The sequence below is a fragment of the Notolabrus celidotus genome, chromosome 8, assembly GCF_009762535.1.
Source record: "Notolabrus celidotus isolate fNotCel1 chromosome 8, fNotCel1.pri, whole genome shotgun sequence".
Taxonomy (NCBI): Eukaryota; Metazoa; Chordata; class Actinopteri; order Labriformes; family Labridae; genus Notolabrus; species Notolabrus celidotus.
The window spans coordinates 10920651-10942950 of NC_048279.1; the positions used below are offsets into that span (position 1 = coordinate 10920651).

Genomic DNA, 22300 nt, shown 5'->3' on the forward strand with positions numbered 1-22300 from the left:
AATGAAGTGCTGAATAATAGTCAATAGTAATAATATTAGCCCTCAAAGCAAGAGTATTTATAGCTGTCAGGCTAATTTTCAGCAGTTTCAAACGCTCTGTTCTCTCTGGAACATGTGGTAGTGAAGGAAAAGGCAAACTAAAACGGTTTTACTTAAGACATGCACAAAATCCTCTAAATTCTACTCAAGCTCAGAATTTGGGTAAATGTACTTTTAGATTTACTAAATGCACCAACTACTTTCATCCATGGGTTTGGTCAATCGTGCTACCTTCATGTAGATCCCCCGAACTTTGAAGAAGTTGTATCTGCATGCTAGCTGTCCTTATGAAATCGTCAATTTAAAGAGCTAAGACTAAGTTTTGAATTATGAAGACAGTCTCAGGTAGGGATGCAAGAAATATATCAGACCTGTAAGTTACCAGGCCGAGAAACTGTATCTTCGTTATAATTTTTTATGAAGATAATACAGTTTTATCCCAAAAATGACAGATAAAAGTAGCTTTAATTCATTTATTTTAAAAAACTGTCTATCCTGGCACAGCAGTCCAACAGTACATAGATAAGTACAAGCTGATGAGAGAGGAAAAATGGCATCACCTCTGTGGATGTTTATCTCTGTTTCAGAGAAGTATAACATGATTGCATCTAGCAAAACATGTGCTCCAAGTATTCAGAGAGATTAGGTCACCTTACGAGCTGTCATAGCAACAAAGATGTGTTGAAGAAACACGAGGCAGCAGTAGCCTCAGCGAGCATTAGCACCAAAAAAGAAAACAAGCAAGGGCCACATTGCTGATCTGAGAACTGCAGATAGTTTACCAAAGACAAACCAAAGTAAGGCAATTAATGACAAAATTACTGAATTTAAAGCATTTGATGACCCTTCTTTTTCTGAGGAAGTAGAACGAGGATTTTGCCTGCTAATGGCAAATTGTCTTAACACATATTCTCAGTCTGATCCACAACAATGACAGTGACATATGTTTTACGTTGTGGTTGTATGGATTTCTGATTGTATACAAAAATGTAAATAAATTGTAACATAGTATATATATATCTTATTGGTATGGACCGGTAGGAGCAGGTTGATAGCCTGTTGGTTATCAGTATCGTCTTGAAAAAATCCATGTTGTGCGTCCCTCGTCTCAGAGTTTCTTTGAGTTATTAGTGGAGCAAATTTAGGTCTTTACCTTTTTGGAATCTATCCCTCCCCAGCAGCCCTTCTGCCTCAACATTCGCCCTGCCATATGAAACAATAGAAACAAAGTGATGGAATACTCTGCAGGCCTATCAGGAAAACCTGACACAGCCAACCACGAGGCCGGGCACTTTGTACTGTAGCTGCGGAAGGACTGCTCAAGCAGCAGAGCACTGGTGAGGCTCAGAGAAAGATGACTCATCAGCATTTGTTGTGATTCAACACCCACACTGGAGGAGTTTCCTCTATGTGCGTGTAAGGGGGTATGGAGATGCAGTTGATGTGTAAAGTATGACGTGGACAGATCAGTGCTTTAACGTGTTAGGCAAGACAGAAAAATGGACTGCTCCTAGTGCTGTGCGCACTTCATAAGATCACCCGGTGCTTTCAGGCGCACAGCATCGGCAGCCTGCTGATGCATACAGTGACAGGAAAATGAATAAGGCTCTTCAATTTTCCTGCAGTAATCTCCCTTTTCCTCTTTGTGTGGTGATGTATTGGAACAAAAATCTAAAAATAAATGTCAATGAGATATTTCAGTCAGTGCAGGGCGGCTGTGAATGACTGGGGTTATGACATCTCCAAATTTAGATACAAATTCGATTTATGTGCGGAAATTTCTCGCAGTTGACTTGGGCCACAAACCTAAACCTATAGAGAAAAAAAATTTCTTGCTGTTTGTAAGATTCCCTCAAGTGTTATTTTGATGATTGAATGTCCTCTGTTCTTGGGAATCATGTTAACTACCATTTCATACTGTGTTCCCTGATTTAGCCTCCTGCTGACATGGTAAGGAAGACGGTGCAAGAAACACACTTCCCCTGGCTCTGACTGAGTGCTTGTTGTAGTTTCAGCTGCATTAAAGATTAAAGAGCATGCCTTATTGTGAGGAAACACACTCACATATACACACAAGTTGAGAAAACTCGTATAGTCCTTCCTTTTTATGCACAAAAGAAATGCAGGGTATATATTCACTGCATACATGCAGTTAGACAAATGCACATGTTCATGTAGATACACAGTATGTATGTATGTATGTATGTATACACACTTACACACATGCATAAATACACAAACTCTGGAGCAGCAGCTTTAAGTGGGGCATTGGTAGTCATGGTAACCGATCTGATCATATTGGTGTAACCGCACATGTCATAAGACGGGGAAACATCAACACACGTAGATGCCCATTCTACATGTACGCCTATATCACGTATTAGTGAGTGAATAATGAGGTGCATACATATACAACGCTGCACACACACAAACTCACACATAACACACACACACACACACACACACACATGCACACACACAAACACACACACAAGCACACAAAAAAACACACACACACAACCACACAAGCCTCCCCTCCTGTTTTATAGCCCTCAGCTGAGAGAGCAGGAGCACTGATTCAGGAATGGGGAAGCGAGGAACAAAATGAAAGAAAGGCTGAGGAGGCTAAGATGGGGGAGGAACGAGTGAGGGCATGATGGAGAAAGAAGGCGAGAGCGCAGAGGCGATGGCAGAGTGGTGTGGAGAATGGGAGATGCAGTGGGCATCATATCAAAGCACCCGCTCTATCCGGGCACTTGGACAGAGGGGCCTGTGTGTGTGCGTGTCCCTGTGTGTGTGTTTTGATTTTGCACCTGTTGTTCCAGGAACTGCAGTTTTACAGCCTCATAAATCACCTTCAAGTAAAGTTTCTCAACCCTGGGGTCAGTGCCCTTCAGAAAATTACAAGAGGCACAGACACAGTCACTTGGGATTTCTGGATAAAGTAAAGAAAAAAGTACAATGGACATGACAATTTCATTTCGGGGGTTACAAGCTAGCAAATGTCAACCACCCTTACTTAAAAGATTACACTAGATTATCATGCTAAACCTAAAGCTTTTATCCTGTTTGCATAACCAGAATGACTGTCTGGAGTAATCAACTTACTGTATTTAGCTAAGCTTTCAGTGCTTTGGTTACATCGAAGCCTGTGTGTCTGTTATGGTTTGAACTTTGAACGACTGCGTTAGCTAGTAGCATACTTAGCCTGGTCAGATGCAGAGTAATTTGATTTTGAGCTTTTTGTTTGAGTCAGACATCCGACAGATAAAAGTTCAGTATCTTCTTTAGCTCCAAATTTTATCGACACCAGCTTCTAAAAAAAAAAAAAAAGAATTAAGCTTCCATATATTTAACATCTGAAAGCTGAAGGATGTACACTAGATAGTTGCTAACTTTGTCTATTGTTTTGGTGCTAGACAGGTCCACACAGTGAGATTATCTGAAATGATATGGTATGGTGAATGCTGATACTGCAGTATCTCTGAGAGAAATTTATCAGTAGTCTCATCACACAGACTGTATGAAACATGGACATAGTCTCTGTGACGTCATCCATTTGTTTCTGAAGCCTACTGTCTGCGGTTACCATATTGGAAATTCTGACTCAACCTAAAGTCACGTTCACACCAGACGCGGACGATTGCGCTATTCACACGAATACATGCGCGAGATGTTTTGCGTTCACTCGCTCAATTCGCACGTCAAAATCGTGTGTACACGAGTGCCCAAGATGTGACTTTTCGCGGAGAGGGAGGAGGGGTTCCCACATGACACGAGTCTGTTGTTATCAAACAAGGTTGAGCTCGCGGACATTGAATGGAGAAGCCGGTTATGCTAAAGGGGGCAGAGCTAACTTCCTACTACAACCCATAAGTGGATTCAAGTGACAGACAAAGTTTTCACAACTCACCAGATAATCCTCCTCACTTTCTTTCCTCAGTGAGTTGAGGCCGCCAGACAACTACTCGCGTGTATTCGCGTCTCTACATTGACTTTACTTGTAATTCATTTGTGCGAATGATTTTATTCGCGTTTGGTGTGAACACCCCATTACTTTGGGTAAACTAGCAAGAGGCATCGAGGCAGAGTTGAGATGTCTCTTTACTAACAGCTACAGGGTTCCTGCCTGAAGTCAAGTCAGTCAGGCCCTTAATTAGGCAAAACTTGTAGGTTTAATATCTTAAAAAATAAGAAGTTGTAAAAAAATTCATCCCCTGTACCGTGTGCCAATAGAGAAATTAGCTATTCAGACCAAAACTATTTTTTAAACCAGGCTGTCAACTTGTTTATTATTGCTGCAAAGATCGTCTTTTTTGAATAGGTCTGTATGTGGTTTTTTCTGCAGCCAGCCTCAAGCAGACCCTCGATGAAGTTGTTACACTTCTGCATTGGTGCATATTTTAAGACTGGAGGTTTGCTGCTTGCTTCATCGCTACCGACAAACCTCAATGGATTAAAAACGTAATGTTCGTTGATGTTAGCATGTTGGCATTTTAGTGATTCTTTGCCATTTCTCTAGTTTGGGATTATTTTATGAAGTGGGATTTTTTACCTTCTTTCATTAACCCATTTCTTTCACCCAAATTACATCCGCAGATGAATGAGGCAGACCAGGGATAGCTGGGGCTTTTGAGGTAAATAGTTAAGGTAAAAGTTCCTGTTAACATATTACTTTACTACTGCAGTCATGTAGTCACTCCTGATTCTCTCAGCTCGGCTGAATCCTCAGAGTCGAGCTCTGCCACCAAACTCTTTGCGTCTTCCTCGTTGACCCTGTTTTCCATCCCCCCTGTTCCTTCGGATTGCCTCTTGACACCCTCCTGCTAGCTGGATTTCAGAGAGCAGGCTGTGGTGCACTTGAAAGCTCACATACCGGGGAGCTAAAATGCCACAGTCTTTAGAATATTCTGTCATGATGTGATGAATATTTCACAGTAAGAATATTTTTAGTGAGTGTTGTGTCTTTTCTTTCGCACTCACTGAAGCACTTACTCCAACTCGAAGCTCACAGATGGGGGCAAGGTGACGGGACGGGAGTCTTTGCTGCCTGCCGCTGCTCTTAGCCCAGCTTCAGTTTGACCCAACATGGTCTCATGGGAAACACAGGTTTGAAAAGCCTGATTTCAGTTGATGTTAATGGCCACACAGCAGAGTAGAGCTGAGCTATATTCAGCTGTAGAGGCAGTCTTTTTATCGTGGCCTTCAACAAGCTTTCACTCTGTATGTGGACGGCATTTATAGAATACAGTTTGTGTGTTTGTGTGTCATTTTAACGTGTATGTGTGCTCCTTAGCCTAGATCAGTGCAGGGTCCTGAGGGGCAGCAACTGCTGATCCTCCACTTTTGCTCAGAGGCCCCCTCTCTCCTTCGTGCTTCTCTCTCTCTCTCTCTCTCTCTCTCTCTCTCTGTCTCTCTTTCTCTCTGTCTCTCTCTCTCTCTCCTATCTCTCTCCTCTCTCTCTCTATCTCCTCTCTCTCTCTCTCTCTCTCTCTCTCTCTCTCTCTCTCCCCCTCTCTCTTTCTCTCTCTCTCTCTCTCTCTCCTCTCCTCTCTCTCTCTCTCTCTTTCTCTCTCTCTCTCTCTGGTTGCCTGGCAACCCCCCCATGTTTCAGAAGAGAAAGCGTTTGTTTTGCACAGGAAAGAGAAAAGATTGAGGGAATTGCATGAATGTGGATAAAGCTGTCAAAATGAGGTGCTTGTTCAGGCCTCAGCACAGTGGCATTTAGTGATGGTGGGCATCAGGGGAACTCCAACGTTTCTCACAGACATTTTTCAGTTTTGCCAAGTAAGATATTTGTATCCCAAGTCAAGAGATACACAACTTGAAATGTGAAAAAAACCCCACATATCCAGTGCATTTGGGTGTTCACCTGAACAATAAACTGGACTGGTCAGACAACTCAAATGCGCTGTATAAGAAGGGACAAAGCAGACTCTTTCTGCTCAGGAGACTCAGGTCTTTTGGTGTGGAGGTGGCTCTTCTGAAGTCCTTCTTTGACTCTGTGGTGGCATCAGCTATCTTCTTTGGAGTGGTCTGCTGGGGAAGTAGCATCTCTGCTGCTGACAGGCAGAAGCTGAACAGACTGGTGAAGAAGGCCAGCTCTGTCCTGGGATGCCCACTGGACCCTGTGGAGATGGCGGCTGACAGGAGGTTGAATTTCCCCGTGTGGGACGAGTAAAGAAATTTCTTATCTTATCTTATCTTATTTATGGGAAGGTTCTGGTTTAACAGCATCTAGACAAAGCTATGTTGCGTGATTTTTGTCATCTTGGATGTTGAAAAATCCGACTGCATCGTATTTTAGAAAATGATCAAGCCTAATGCAGCTGTGTGGCCTGCATAAAGATTTCTCATAATATAATGAATTTGAAGAAAAAGTAATCCTTAGATAATGAAACCTTGAAATTGTCATTCATGAAGCTGAATTCAAGCCCTGCCACCCCCAGATAGATTACACTTTTTCTACTTAGTGACATGGCTATCTGTTTGTTGTGGTATTATATTTTATATTAATTCAAAAGAGAAAGAATAAATTAAAGATTTTCTAAGAGACAGTTGGAGCAAAAAGCCCCTAGAAACTTGATTTGAATACAAAGTCCGTCTTTCCCTTATGAAATATTCATGGCTGAATAAACAACAATCAAAGTTTGAGTTCAGAGAATACCGTCCTTGTTATTTATTAAAAGCTTAACAAAAAAAAAAAAACAACAACCAAAAAAGTCAGTAAATTCTCTTCAGACCAAGATGTGGAAGTGTAATTCGATCAGATTTGATCAAGGGTGCGCTGGGGATATTAGCAAACAATCCAGTTTGACTCTAATTCTTCCAGTGTGTTGATAGTTGGTGTTGTTTATCATGCTGCTACATATTAGCCTAGGTTAATTCAAACTAATAAGCACGTACAACTATGTTTTAATACAGTCAAAGCAAGAAGCGGCATCAGAATATACAAAAGTGAAAAAGCACTGAGCTGACAGTTCACAAGCTCCAAAGTTCATAGACAGAATTGAGGATGTTTTGGGAACTTAAGGATTTTCCTTTGGCATTTTGCTGCAAGCAGTTATCTTAATTTCCCTAAAATCACACAGATGCTTGTACTCCAGTTTATAAAACTATTTCAGGCTGTAGAGAAAAAAAACAGTTGACTGTTATCAACAGACAAATTTGTGTTGTGAGGAGCTACTTAGAGTGAAAGAACCCAGGAGATAAGAAGGTGAAGCCGTGGTTCAGCAAATACTGTTCAATATTAAGCCACTGAAACATGGTGAAAAAACAATATTTACACAAAACACATTCATGATAGTTGCTCCGCTCTCTGTAGTGACTCCACACACTGGAAGTTGGTGGAAACATGGATTTTTACGGAGCCCTTAAAGTAACATGGGCAGAAAAAAATAAATTAGATATGTCCTTGTGTGCACCCGAAACTATCCCGTGCTCATGACAAAGTTTCCCATGTGAACAAGGTACCAAGTGCACACTGGAGTTCAACCAGTGGAGTTTAACCTTTGATCAGGTGATTACTTTCATTTATGAACAACTACAAACATCAGGCCAGCTCCATGGGTACAGGTGGATGTACACAAAATGCATGGAAAACGGATTACACGTCAGGAAAGAAGACGTGCAGTGTTCCGCCTCCATATCTTTTTCGAACCTGATGATAATCATCTTTATCAAAGTGCAGCCATCCCAGTTCCATCTGCCTGGTGTTTTTGCCTGCATGTCTGTTGCCAAACCTTGGCCCGCTGTGTCACTTTTAACAGGAGTTTTCTGGTTTCTGGTCAGTCTGTCTCTTACTCTTTGCATGAGAGCAGACTTGATGTCTCTCCTTCTACCAACTTTTAATTCGTCCCAGTTTTTTGTCGACAAAATGTTCGGACTGCAAGTCGGTCCCCATACCTGATGATGTACTGTCCTAATCCTCATCAGTCATAACATTTATGATGTTGATGTCAATCTGAAAAATCAAGGCAAATGTCAGAAACGTTTTAAAAACTACATTCAGTTCTAGAGAAAGTTGCAACATGGGCTAATGAGGCGAAGCTTGTATGGCCAAGTTTACATTGCCTTAAGAGCATTACGCTTTGTAAATAATGGGATCGTTTAGAGTACCTTTTCATCCTTAAGGTGGTTTATGACACCTTCATGGTATTTTGCATTTTCAGGAAAGTTAAATTCACACCTGCTGCCATTCTGCCTCGCTGAAGTGTGTTTTTCCCAATGTGATCTGCAGTTTGTTTCACGTACGCACGTAATACCCTTTTGTGCTCACAGGAAATTATTGCATGCTCACCAGAACATTTACTGTGCGCACTTTCTTGTGCGCACGGTAAAGTTTCTCATGAGCTTGCAATAATATTTTGTGATCTCAAGAAATTTTCTTGTGAGCATGGATAGTTTCTGGTGCACGAGAACACATCTAATTATTTTTTCCTGCCCATGTCACTTTAGGGGCTCCGTAGATTTCTATGTTTAAGCTCTGGTAAAATATATTTTCCTTCAGTCAGTCTGGTCTACTGTCCCAGGGGAAACTGGAATAAGCTTCTGACTTGATTACTCGGAGAGACACTTGTGATATTACTCATGCAAAATTACTTTTTGTTTATTTCAGCTGCACGCAGGCAAGGATTTGTTTGCTCTTATTACACTGCATGGCCTACTTAAGGGAGAGGTCAGTTTTTATATTTCCTGCAGTGAGCACAGCACACAGGCTGATATGGGGAGGGACAGCGATGGCAGCAGAAATAATTTGTGACTGCAGAACTGACTATTAATTTCAACATTATTTTAATTACTGTCTGGAGAGGTGTAGTGCTGACAAACCTGACCCATATGTTTCAGTTAATTTGTGTATGCATGTGTTCACAAAGCACCATGTGCTATTTTCAGCTGGCATTTGAACTCAGCAGATGAACCTGGATCAGCTGTTTGTCCTCGGGGAAGCTTTCTGATTCATCTATTGGCTGGCAGCTGTGTGTCACAATGTGTATGTTTATGTGTGAGTGTATGCCTCTTTGCGTCCGACTGCACTACTTTGCATGTGCTTGCAAAAGTATGTGAGTAATAATTCACTATTGGAGTCCTCTCCCCTTTACCTTAGAGAGACTGGGTGCTAAATCTGGCGCTGTCAACTCAGCAGCCCATTCATCTGTGTGTTGAAGGGCAGACATTGCTAGTATGACAGTTTTCGGGGGGAAATGCATCTGCTGTCAACATGGATATCTTTGATTATTTATGATTAAATTATTTATTCTTTACATACATATTAGGATGGAGAAAGGGTGACTGCAGACAATCTTTAATGTGCAAAGATGATGATACTTTTTGTATTTTGCATATTTTGTATCGTAGCTTTACCTTTAAATCAGGACAAAACAAGCAAGTTTGCTAGCTTTAATCCTCTACTGAAAAGGGGCATAGGTGTAAATGTGGGAGGAGAAATGTTAGAGTGAAGGAGTGAGAGAAGGAATCAGAAGAATGTGCTGGTATGGATATAAAGACATCCATTTTGTGAAGAAGCCTGGTCTTTTTATATATACTCCCTCATATCTCTGTTCTAGTGAGGGTTTGGATTCTCATATTCAGAAATCCTCCTTATCAGCTGCAGGGCTTTCTCTCTGCTCTGCCTTTGTGATCTCTGCATGGCCGTCTCCGCTCCCATCGCTGCTGGCCAGCCAAAGAAATCTGCACGTCCAGACAACTTGTGCATGTCTCTGCCAACACTGCTGATGATTCATAGACTACACTACAGTCATGGCCAAAAGTTTTGAGAATGACACAACTATTAATTTTCACAAAGTCTGCTGTTTCAGTTTTTATAATGGTAATTTGCATATACTCCAGAATGTTATGAGGAGTGATCAGCTCAACTGCAATTAATTGCAAAGTCCCTCTTTGCCTTGAAAATGAACTTTATCACCAAAAACACATTTCCAGTGCATTTCAGCCCTGCCACAAAAGGACCAGCTAACATCATTTCAATGACACACAGGTGTCACACACATTAACACAGGTGTGGGTGTTGATGAGGACAAGGCTGGCGATCAATCTGTCATGATTGAGTGACTGGACACTTTAAAAGGAAGATGGTGCATGACACCATTGTTCCTCATCTGTTAGCCATGGTTACCTGCAAGGAAACACGTGCAGCCATCATTGCATTGCACAAAAAGGGCCTAACAGGGAAGTTTATAGCAGCGAGTAAGATTGCACCTCAGTCAACCGTCTATCCAATTATCAAGAACTTCAAGGAGAGAGGTTCAATTGTTGCCAAACAGGCTCCAGGGCGCCCAAGAAAGTCCAGCAAGCGCCAGGACCGTCTCCTGAAGGTGTTACAGCTGCGGGATCGGGCCACCACCAGTGCAGAGCTTGCTCAGGAATGGCAGCAGGCAGGTGTGAGTGCATCTGCACGCACAGTGAGGCGAAGACTTTTGGAGGAAGGCCTGGTGTCAAGGAGGACAGCAAAGAAGCCACTTCTCTCCAGTAAAAACATCAGGGACAGACTGATACTCTGCAGAAGGTACAGGGACTGGACTGCTGAGGACTGGGGTAAAGTCATTTTCTCTGATGAATCCCCTTTCCGATTGTTTGGGGCATCTGGAGGAAGGCTTGTTCGGAGAAGACCAGGTGAGCGCTACCATCAGTCCTGTCTCTTGCCAACAGTGAAGCATCCTGAGACCATTCATGTGTGGGGTTGCTTTTCGGTCAAGGGAGTGGGCTCTCTCACAATCTAGCCTAAAAACACAGCCAAGAATAAAGAATGGTACCAGAACGTCCTCCGAGAGCAACATCTCCCAACCATCCAAGGGCAGTAGGGTGATGAAGAATGCCTTTTCCAGCATGATGGAGCACCTTGCCTTAAAGCAAAAGTCATAACAAAATGGCTCGGGGAACAAAACATTAAGATTTTGGGCCCTTGGCCAGGAAACTCCCCAGATCTTAATCCCATTGAGAACTTGTGGTCAATCCTCAAGAGGCGGGTGGACAATCAAAAACCCACAAATTCTGACAAACTCCAAGCATTGATTATGCAAGAATGGACTGCCATCAGTCAGGATTTGGTCCAGAAGTTGATTGACAGCAAGAAGGGTCAACACTGCAAATATTGACTTATTGCATGAATTCTGTGTAATTCTCAATAAAAGCTTTTGATACTTATGAAATGCTTCTAATTGTATTTCATTATACCATAGAAACATCTGACAAAAACACCTAAAAACCCTGAAGCAGCAGACTTTGTGAAAATGTAAGATTTATGTCATTCTCAAAACTTTTGGCCATGACTGTACACTATTATACACCTGAAATAAACATTTTACATTGAGGGGAATTTAAATTAGTGAATTTAAATATAATGCTGGAAAGTAGCAGTGCACTTAATCTCATTCAAGAATTTGTCACCAGGAACATTTTTTATTCAAAGGAAGGCAAAGCTGTTCTGAATTTAATAGCACAGACTCTTTTCTTTGTCCTTATCTGAAGATAAGAAACAGTCTGGTGTGATAATAAACAACAGTGGGAAGAGACTCGTACAGGGGAACACATCATGTGGAAGAGCATGACTCCAGATACACAAGTCAGATTAATACGCAAGGAAAAAAGACAACATGACAATATTATTCTTTGTTTTTAAGTGGTGGAGAGTTACTGAGGACATTTGCTTTAGTACAGTGATGGACTACCTGTTACATAGTAGTTTAGTGCCTTATACAACACTTATTGTTCGTTTGATCAGAAATGAAAATCTTGGCTCAACTGTAAAATTTGTGAAATCTTGGCAGATACTCTTTGTAATTCGTTTTGTCTGTTTTTTAAATGAACAAGTGAGATTTGATTCAGTTGTTGATAGTAGTCCCTCTTCTCTTTATGTCACTGGAACATGCCTTACAAACTGCATTTTGCAGTTCTTTCTTAGAGATGATGTAGTACTCCGCCGCTGCCTACATTTCATTTCACATTTGACCGTGAAATAGTAAATGGTAAATGGACTGTGTTTATGTAACACTCTCTAATATTCTGACCACTCATGTCACATTCACCCATGCACACCCACTGAAGGCCGAGGCTGCTATGTAAAGAGCCCGTCAGTATTAACTAATCCCATCATCAGTTAATCACACACCAATCACATGCTGATTCTTCAGCATATGGACAGCGGGACCAGGGATCAAACCCCTGACCTTCCGATGGATAGACGATGGACTCTACCACTGAGCCACAGCCACACCATGAAAACGAATCAGTTTGTCTAACAGGAGATCTCCTCTGCTCAGTAAATGTCTTCTCTGAAACTGCAGGAAGGTGAACAAGCCTGGCAACATTAGATTGGTGAGATAAAGATGCAATAAGACAGATAAGCATCAGGGACTTACACCAGAGAAGAGCCAAAGTGCTGATATCTGACAAAAGGGCTGATATTGGCCGATACAATGTTTGACCGATACACCAGTGCATCCCAAGATTTTACAGCTACTTGCTATTTATGGATCAATTCCATATCTTACATTAAATACAAACTTAACGACCAATTAAAATACATCTTTGAAGACTGTTTTAGATGAAACCAGTCTGAATGTCTTTGGTTTGTTCTCTGATACAAAATAAGTAACTGCTTCCTTGTCACATTTGAGTTTTCTGAGTTGTTGTCAGTGGTATTGAAGAGGTAAATAACCCATTATTTCACAGTTAAGCCTGGAGCAGATAATCATTGAAAAAATAAATAGCGTTCAAAACGTAGCCTTTTTTCTTTCCATTAATCAAACACACATCATATCAGCGAGTTGTGTAAGCGTGCATTTTATTTTCAAAGCTCATCATTGTTTAACTGAAGTATCTGTTAACTATGCCAGTGAAGTGAAAAAAGTTCCATACTTCCCTCTCCTGTGAATGCAGAGTAGCTGCAGAGAGCAGAAGGTGACACGACACAGTAACTCTTGAGTGAAGCACAAGCTCTTCAGAGTCTTAGCTCAGTTCAGTGCTTGAGTAAATGCTCCTGATTACATCCCTCCTACTAATGGTGTTGCATATTGACATTATAAAAGTGACAGTTTTTAGGAATTTACGAACTTTGAACATGTGCTTGAACGTTGTAAATTAGTATCACCTTATCAAATACCAAATGACTGTTATGAAAACAACCTACACTTGTGCCTACTTGTTTTCACGTGTTGAGTTTTCACACACTTTGTTCACAAACTTGATATCTTATCAGCCCTGGGTGAGATAACGCTGTGTTATCTTCTTTGAAAAACATTTTAACGTGTGGGATATGAGTGTTTGCCTTTTGGGAATGTATTCCATTAAATAATTTTCACTTTTTATGCCACAGAGCAGCACTTCTTACTGATGTGTTAGACTTACAATTGCTCTTCTGTGCTGAATATAACAAGATTGTTTGTCTGTGTCACTCAGAGCAGCAGTACGCTTACATTTGGTCTGTTGTGCCCCATGGTATACCAAGAGCAAGATGCCTCTTGCTCATTCTTTGTAGCAAATGTGTGTTTCTGTTTGTGTGTGTGTGTGAGAGACTGTTAAGGTGCTACCACACTGTCTGCTCTCTGTCAGCATCACTTCCCTTGGGCATCAGTTTTTCCTCACAGCTCCACTCGCTTTAACAGTATGCCTCCGCAGAGGCGTCGAGACCCTGAATAACAACAGTAGTTGTAATTGTATTTGTGTGATTGTGTTGAAGAGTGTGTTCATGGAGAGACTGAGTGCAATTGTTGTGTTTTGTTGTGATTCCATGTGTGTGTGTATGAGTGTATGGATTTGCTTCATCTCATGCGTTTTCGCTCTGCGTGTGCTCATTTTGGAGTGGGCTTGTTCATTAGGTCTGTAGGGAGGTACGCTTTCTGCTGACTTTGTTTGGTTCAAACCCTGAGGCTGGTACTGATCAATAGTATCCTGGACCCACCACGTTTGTGTGCAGCTGATTGGCTCTCTGCATGGCAGGCAGCCGCAGCTTTACAGCACAGAGACAGGCGTCGATATGTTACTCATATCTTTTAGGTGGAGCCTGGACACACCTGATTACTCAGAATGTGCATGAAAACACTCAAAAGCATCACTTTTTCTTTCCTTTTTTGCAAGAACAGCAGCAGTGTCAAAGAGATTTGTATTACTGCATGGTGTTTCAGATATTAGGATGCCAAACTAACTGCTATCTTTTCTTGGTGACAGAAAGTTGTCCTTTAAACTTTGGGGAAACTTGTGCCTGATTACTAGTCTGAGTTTTTCTCTCTATTAGAAAATAAAGAAAAGCTCATTTTGTGTTTTTGAGTGGCTGTCTCTACTCATAGCTGTGTTCTGCAACATTAAAGTGGACCAGGATTCAGGGTTCAATGAAACCAAAAGGACCATAGTATTTTTATTTGCAAATGATCAGTATTTATTTCTATTTTTGTCTTTTTGTCTCTTTTCCAGGAGACAAAAAAGTACATTGAAGTGTTTGGTCTTTTCCAACAAACCTGATTGTAACGGTGATAGTAGATAAGCATCAACACTTGCCAACCTGTGTGTGTGTCAATGTCCTCTTCAGGTCTGGACGACTGTCTCCAGCAGTACGTGAAGAGTTTCGAGCGGGAGCAGATGGGGGGAGAGCAGCTGCTGCACATCACCCATCAGGAGCTGGAGGAGCTGGGTGTCACCAGAATAGGACATCAGGAGCTCATCCTGGAAGCTGTCGACCTACTCTGTGCCCTGGTCAGTCAGCCGCTGTTACTCACTGACCTTTTTTCTCTTACTTTTGGGGGGGGAGATAAACACATCCTGGATGTCTCTTTAACTGTTTGTCTGAAGGTGTCAAAGTGTTGGTCAGATATACTACTACCATGAAACAAACCCATGGAGTTTAAGGCAAGCACACGGGTCAAAATATGATTGAGTACAAAAATACCAGAGTAACATTATCTTGCAAAATTAGTTGATTTAGTGGGCTAACACGGTTTAGCTTAGAGGCGATGCCACAAAAGTACAAAGGGCAGCATCTCAGAATTATAAGTCTGTCAAAATGTAACATTGGAATGAGTGGTGAAGCTGCAACATAGGGGACATTTAGCCAGGCAGAACCTCAGGACACTGGTTCTCTGGTTTAGTACCCAGAGTTTTCGGTTACACTCATTCATATGACTCTGAGTTTCCATTTATATTATCAGCTTGATGGCTGTAATATACTGTATGTGAGCTGAAAGGTTTTTCCTACATCCATCTACAGGTTGGTGGTTAAGTGAAGTATTTCTTTATACACTTTGATTTAGTCATTTTAATTAGTGTTAATTATTGATTAACAGAATTCAACTTTTATTCATTGAAACTCTAAAATTGTTTTGGGGATCTGAACAAAACACTCTGTTAAAGTGCTTTTGATTGTAATATACAGAGAGTATATTTGGTGAAAATACTGAAAAAACTTTCACAAAAGGCTGCAGGATTATGGCGAAAATGATAATCAAGATTACTTTGTTCAATATTGAGATCACGGTTAGTAATCACAAATATTTATTACAGTTGGAGACAATTTGTTTGTTATTTTTCACTATAAAAACATATCCTGTGTCTCACCAATTGCTCAGGTTGAAATAAGACCAAAACCTGCCACACCTTTTTTTGTCCACAGTGACCTCCAACATTTGGTCAAACAGCATGAAAATTTTCTTTAATGAGAGCTTTGACTTAATTTTGGTGAAAATACAGTTAAACATAGGACTTAGTGGTGTATTTCCACAGTAATAAAAGGTAAATTATCTGAACTGACATACATTTTCAGTGCAGTCACAGCAGTAACCTATTCTACAGTCTTTTTGCATTCATCTTTAAAATGGTGTTCATATTAATGATGATACTGACCTCTAGGAAGCTCACTATTTAGTCAAGCAATCTTTTGCTCGTTAACAAGGCTGCAGCCTGACTCTCCATGCTCATTGTGTACCTCTGCTTTACTAACACAACTCCTCCTGCCATCAACCTGCAGCACTGCAGGTGTGTGTCTGCACTCTCAGTTTTGGATCATTAAGATTGCATAGGATTCGTCTTTAACAACAAGCCTCATCAAGTGAAACTTTTTCATCCATGAGTTGTGATACACGGGTGACTATAAAATAAACTGCTGATGAGTATTGACAAAAGAGCAGACACATATAGTCGACAGGCAAAGAAAAATGAAGAGGCAGGTGTCAGAGGTGAGGGTGAGCGTGTGTGTGTTTGTGTGTGTGTGTGTGGTGTGTGTGTGTGTGTGTGTTGTGTGGGTGTGTGGTGTTTAAGTGTGTGCAGACCATAATGTATAACCTAACGTGAATTAAATTGGGTTATGCATTTCTTGAAATATTATTCTAATCGACCACCACATAGAGTTTTCTTCAAGCGGGGCATGCATTTAAAAAGTCAATAATCACCATCAATCATATATCTTCGATCATAGGAGACCAAAATTGGGATTCCAATTAAAATGTGATTCATTGTGCAGCCCTAACGGCGTGGCACAAATAGAAATGAGTACATGTCATCAACCGTGAACAACTAACTGTTGAGTGTCAGCCTGAATTGGACTGTTTTGCATCGGCAGAGTTTTTAAAAGTGTTCAATATTTGAAATTTAAGAATGTGTTTTTCTATGTTCAAAGTAAAATTATATTAAATTATCTAGGGGATCAAATTTAGAACCACATCTAGCCCGGCATCCATGATTTTCCACCATCAGTCCTGGAGAATTCATTTTACACCTGAATAATTGCAAAGAGTATGGTCTTATGTTTAAAACCTGCTGGGATCGCCAGAGTTATAGTAATTCTTTCTTTGGTGAAACTGCTGAAGAAATGTTCACAGGTACATTGTGGTTGTTTATTTTCCCACACCAGTTGTTGATATTGACTTGAGAAACAGCTAGAAAAGTCATTTTGGCACTTCTTTGTGTGTACTTCCGCGGTCACTGCTGACTGTCTGTGCAGTGGCCCTGCTCAGGATTAGAGAATTAGGGGGAATTAGGTGCTACTCTCCCAGAGTGAGAAAGAGGGGGAGAGAGAGGGAAGAGGAGAGAGAGAGGAAGAGAGAGAGGAGAGAGAGAGAGTATGTAGAAAGTGTATGCAGAATGCACCTTATCTCCCAGGCACACATGGCTGGATTAGTTGGGGCTGTTTAACTGTGTGTGAATGTGTGTGAGGGTGTGTGTAGGCGCACATGCTTGTGTGTGTGTTTGTGTTTGTGTTGTGTTGTTGTGTGTTTGTTGTGTGGTTGTGTGTGTGTGTGTGTGTGTGTGTGTGTGTGTGTGTGTGCGCACGTGCGCTAATCAGGACCTCTTCTTATTTAAACGTTCCAGCATGGGAATGAGTGTCCCAGAGCAACAATCACCATATGTCCTGGAACTGGACACACACTATATATGCAAGTGCACAAACACATGCACTTGCTCACACACACACACACACACATAGGGATGCCAGGTTGTGAAGATGTATCTCTAAATGACTGCTGTGAGGGATAATTCCAGTGTGTTACAGCTTGGCTCTTAGTTTTTTGTAGTTTCAGCTCTGTCTTTCTTATCAGCAATGATGATGCTCCATTTAGCAAGTTAATTTCTGAGATGTGTTTGGGAAAACATCAGAATCTTGGGAGGATGAAATTTGAAAAAGAAACTCAAGGTGAACTTTATAATATCAACCAAACTGTCATCAATCATCAGTCACAGTTCACACATTGACTTCATGCTTTAACCTTTAACCAGGACAAACTTCTAATAGTTGTGTGCACGTACTATTTTCATTTGTTCCATTTGTTTCCATTTTGGGTAAACTTTATAATCTGCCTGGACTTCTGGCTGTTTGAATCCAAGTACTAACTCTTGCTGTGTTGACCTTTGTATGACTGCAGTGTCCTGAGACCTCACCTCATTCCTATGTTGAGTGAAATGTTTCCATCATCGTAGAAAAGAGAGCCCAAACTACAAAACTTAGCCCAAGTTATAATAACATGGAGTGGTGCTTCAAGGTTGCCTTCGGATATAATATTCAACAGTCCTCTCATTAACTCTTCTTCCAGATAACAAAGAAATGCAGCTCTATAGTATCTGCAGGCACTGTGAATATTTGGATAGTATAGGATGATTCTTTATAGTCAGCATTATAGGCCATCATATAGAAAGCAGAATCCTGCTCCCTTGGCTCAACCATTATGCCTTTCTGGTCGTTCTGCAGTTAAAAGTGGAGCTCCTGTGGCCCTGGATCAATGCAAGTTCCAAGTGCTGACTGGGCTTTCAGTCTCGCTGCAATGTGGAAAGTCCCTTCTTTTATGTCTATGCAATCGAGTTTTTGCCCCTAGCGTCTATGCTAAGTAGGTTTCAGGGGTTCAGAGAATTTTCAGCAGAAGATACTAAGGAAGGGGCATAACTTAAGAATATAATGCTGCACATCCCATAATCAGAAATGAAAGACATGAAATGACATTGACATAGGTATGATTTTATTGAAGTTAATATGTCAAAACCAGAAACACAGGGAAAAAAATTACACAGGAAGGCGTACTACAAAGGACTCCCTTTTACCTCTGTAATAGTTAGTTAGAGTCAGCGATGGAAGCCAGTTTGCAGTTAGCTGAAATATTATAATGTAGCATTAATGCTCTTCTTAATGAATCTTCCTGGGATTTAGAACAATTTGATTTTGTATTTTGCAGTTTTTTGCTCTGGCACTTGGCTGAGGCCTGGCTATGTTTCTTCATTCTACAGATTGTTACTTCACCCTCAGGTCTGCCGAGATTAAGGCAAGTTTCTTTTGGGGTGTGGATTTTTTTGTAGCTGATACCAAAAGCCGATAATAACCTGCTTCTGAAGGCCGATAAGAATACCAACCTTTTTTTTTCATATTTCTAAATATGTAGTTTATGTTCTTTAAAGGGTAAGATCCACTAGGATTTAGTAAACAAAGATGCATATATAGAAATATTCTATAATCACCAATTCTAACTGAAATCAACTCCCCCCTGTGCATGTGGTATTGCCTTTTTCATGTTGAAGTGTACTACCTCAGTAGTCCATATGTCTGTGGTAGAAACTTCTGCCACTGACGTTTATCAGACGGTGAATGTGTTTTATCACATCATACAGAGCAGGTCGGGATAAGCAGAGTATCGGCGACTTAGGATACAGCTCCAACTATGCCACCAGCTTGGGAAACAATGTCTTCTTTATTTTGCGATTATATTTGGGGTTTTTGTGCCTTTTTTCTGAGAGGACTGGACAGGGGACAGAGCAGGAAGAGAGTGAGGGGCCACAGGTTGGACTCAAATCCAGAATGCCTGCGTAAGGCACCCATAAGACAAACTGGCAGCCTGTGTTGTAGACTGTGTTGAAATCAATGGAAGTCGTCACGTGGGAAGACAGCTTAAACCGTTTGTTCCTCTGGGACACCCCCAAATCTGACTGCGTCTCACAAACCAGTGGGACTTACATTACAGATTTTATGGTAAATGAAAGCAACTTTCATCGGTTGTCTTTATCAGATAAATTATATTACTGGAATAAGGAATAATGACATACTCCCTTTATTCAGTCAGTAACCTATCAGCCCAACAGATATTGTGCATCCCCTAGAGCTTTCTACATTCATGACATTCCCATTGGTGTCCACTTAGGACCATTTCTCTTCTGGAATTAAGTTTGTTTTGTTTTTGTTTATTCCGAGTCATGCTTTTGGGCATTTTTTGCCTTTATTGATAGGACAGCTGAAGAGAGACAGTAAATGTGATGAGTAGAGAGTAGGGGAACACATGCAGCAAAGGGTCATGGCCGGGAGTCGAGCCAGCGACTGCTGCGATGAGGACTTTTGCCTCTGTATATGGGGCAAGCGCTTATACTGCTAAGCCGACCAGTGCCATTATTTTTGTCCTCTTCTTTTCTTTTCAAAAAAAGACAGAGAGAATTGTGCAGTAAGTAAATAAGAAAGTAAATAGAGCTTCAACTAAAGATTATTTTTATCAATCAGTCAATAAATTGCCAGGCTAAGGGCACTAAGATGTTAGACCTACCAGGTTTCACTGTTGTGGCTTGAATAAATCAGTAATCCAGTGCTTACAGTATGTTTGGATAAAGGATACAAACATGGAGTATATATCTCATGATTAGCTTTGCATTTCACCTCTTAGTCAAAAAGAAATGATTTTCTGTTGACTCAGTAAATTTAGCCACCTAAAGTCACAATTTAATGGCTCAAATAAAATGTTCAAATGAGAATATAATATCACTATGAAGGACTCTGAAACATTACATTTTTTGATTGTGATTAATTGCTGAATTTCAATAGCCAATCATGTCACTTGCACTTTTAACTGCATGGTTAAAATTCCATATTTTGCATTTAAAACAGTTTTTAAGTCTACATTACAATGTAAGCAATCTTTCCAGTGTCTTGATTTGGGAATCTAGCTTTTCCCCCTAAGGTCTAATAATCTGTGCACTTTGAAAAAACAAGCAATGTTTAGTTTGTGTTTCATACTCCATTCCATAGATAGACTGTCTTTGTTTTCAGTACCAGCTGAATGGCATCGATCCCAGGTAACAGTGGACAGATGGCGAAGATACACACTGTACAGCTCAGCAGTCTGTTGGATTAAAACACAGACAAACATTTTGGTATCTGTTAATGATTCAGAGTTCTGAATGAATCTGACCATCTTATGTTTGGATTGAAGACAGTAAAACAAAAGATCTGGAGGAAAACCCACTCCATCAGACAGAATCTTACCTCTTTATCACAATATCTTACAATATAGTCAGGTCTTCAACAGCTCTGAAACTTAAAATATCTTGGCATATTCCATAATAATAATAATTAGGTAGCTGTTTATGTTTGGAATCTGTCCTAAGTTCTCCTTTTCTTTGCTTTTGTTCAGAGAAAGTGATTCATGCTGTCATCTTCTCCTTTCAAGCAGATTAGTCAGCTTTCATGTTGGTTTCTTTTGAGTGCTACACTGTGTGACTCAAACTTCATTTTCCAATCCTATGGTTATTATGCAAAAGTTATTTAATAGTTGGCCATAATTTACATTCTGAGTCCTTTTCATCTATATTTGAACACTTATGCTAATTGGACAGGAGTCCTCAGATGTTCCATATAGGAAAGCACAATGAATTTTGAATGTTCTGTTTCATTTTGCTCCTGGACAGAGCCATGTGATGCTATTTTAACTTTTCCTCTGATTGCCCAGGAGTTACAGTTTTATGTTTTGATCAGATTCTGGTCAAATCAAACCTACACAGCTCTCTAATTAGATAATGTCTGTAAGCAGCAGAATAAAGACTTTTTATATGACAATAAGAGGGAAAAAAATAGTTTTACCCTGAATATTCAACAGTAGAGGATTGTTGGACATGATATGGGTGAACAAGAAAACCTGCTGCAAATACGTAGCATTCACACACACACACACACACACACACACACACACACACACACACACACACACATGCACGCACGCACGCACGCACTCGCACGCACGCACGCACGCACGCACGCACGCACGCATGCACGCACACACGCACGCCCACACGCTCAATCAATATTCTTTGATTAATAGGTAAGGACACTTACTTTGGTGCAAGTTGTCTGAAAAAAGCTGAATGTGGAGACTGAACTGAAGCAACACTGACGAATATTTGACTTTTTAAAGAAAGGGATTAAAGGGTAACATTTCCTTTCTGTTGAGTATTTCATAAAAGCTGTTTGAATGTGATTCTGTGAACAATGGTAGCAATATCAGCATTGAGAAGAGGCCCCTCCACACGTGGCTGCTATGGCAACCACATCGACATGAAGGTGGAGGGGTGGTTGCTCTAATGGCATCGCCCTCTTACTGTATTGATCTGACACACACAGCGGCACATATGCACGCACTGCTCAATTATTTCTCCCTTTTTCTCCAAACACACACACACACTCACACTCCACACACCACACACACACACACACACACACATACACATACACATACACACACACCCACACACACACAAAGTCATTCTGCTGCCGACACAGGGCATTATTCCTTCGCTTCATCTCAGCACTCTGTCCCCAGGAGAGAGCCGCACACAGCTTTAGATCGAATCAGAGGACAGGCTAATTACAGCTGTGCAGACATGTATGCTCTTGGTTCATGTATATGTGTACATTCACGCAGAATACAGAAGATTATACAGAACACAGAGTATGCATGACCCAGTTTCAGTGAGATTCATAGCTGGGTGCTCTCTCTTTCTCTCTTTCCCTCTTGTCTTC

At 40.9% G+C, this 22300-nt stretch overlaps 1 protein-coding gene across 1 annotated transcript in view; it reads left to right on the forward strand.

Annotated features, from left to right (window-relative positions):
- si:ch211-26b3.4 (connector enhancer of kinase suppressor of ras 2) overlaps nucleotides 1-22300 on the forward strand; it is a 73626-nt gene that overhangs the window by 3442 nt on the left and 47884 nt on the right. Inside the window, 1 exon segment of the mRNA XM_034689107.1 lies at nucleotides 14582-14745. Within this exon segment, the coding sequence (XP_034544998.1) occupies nucleotides 14582-14745 (164 nt within the window).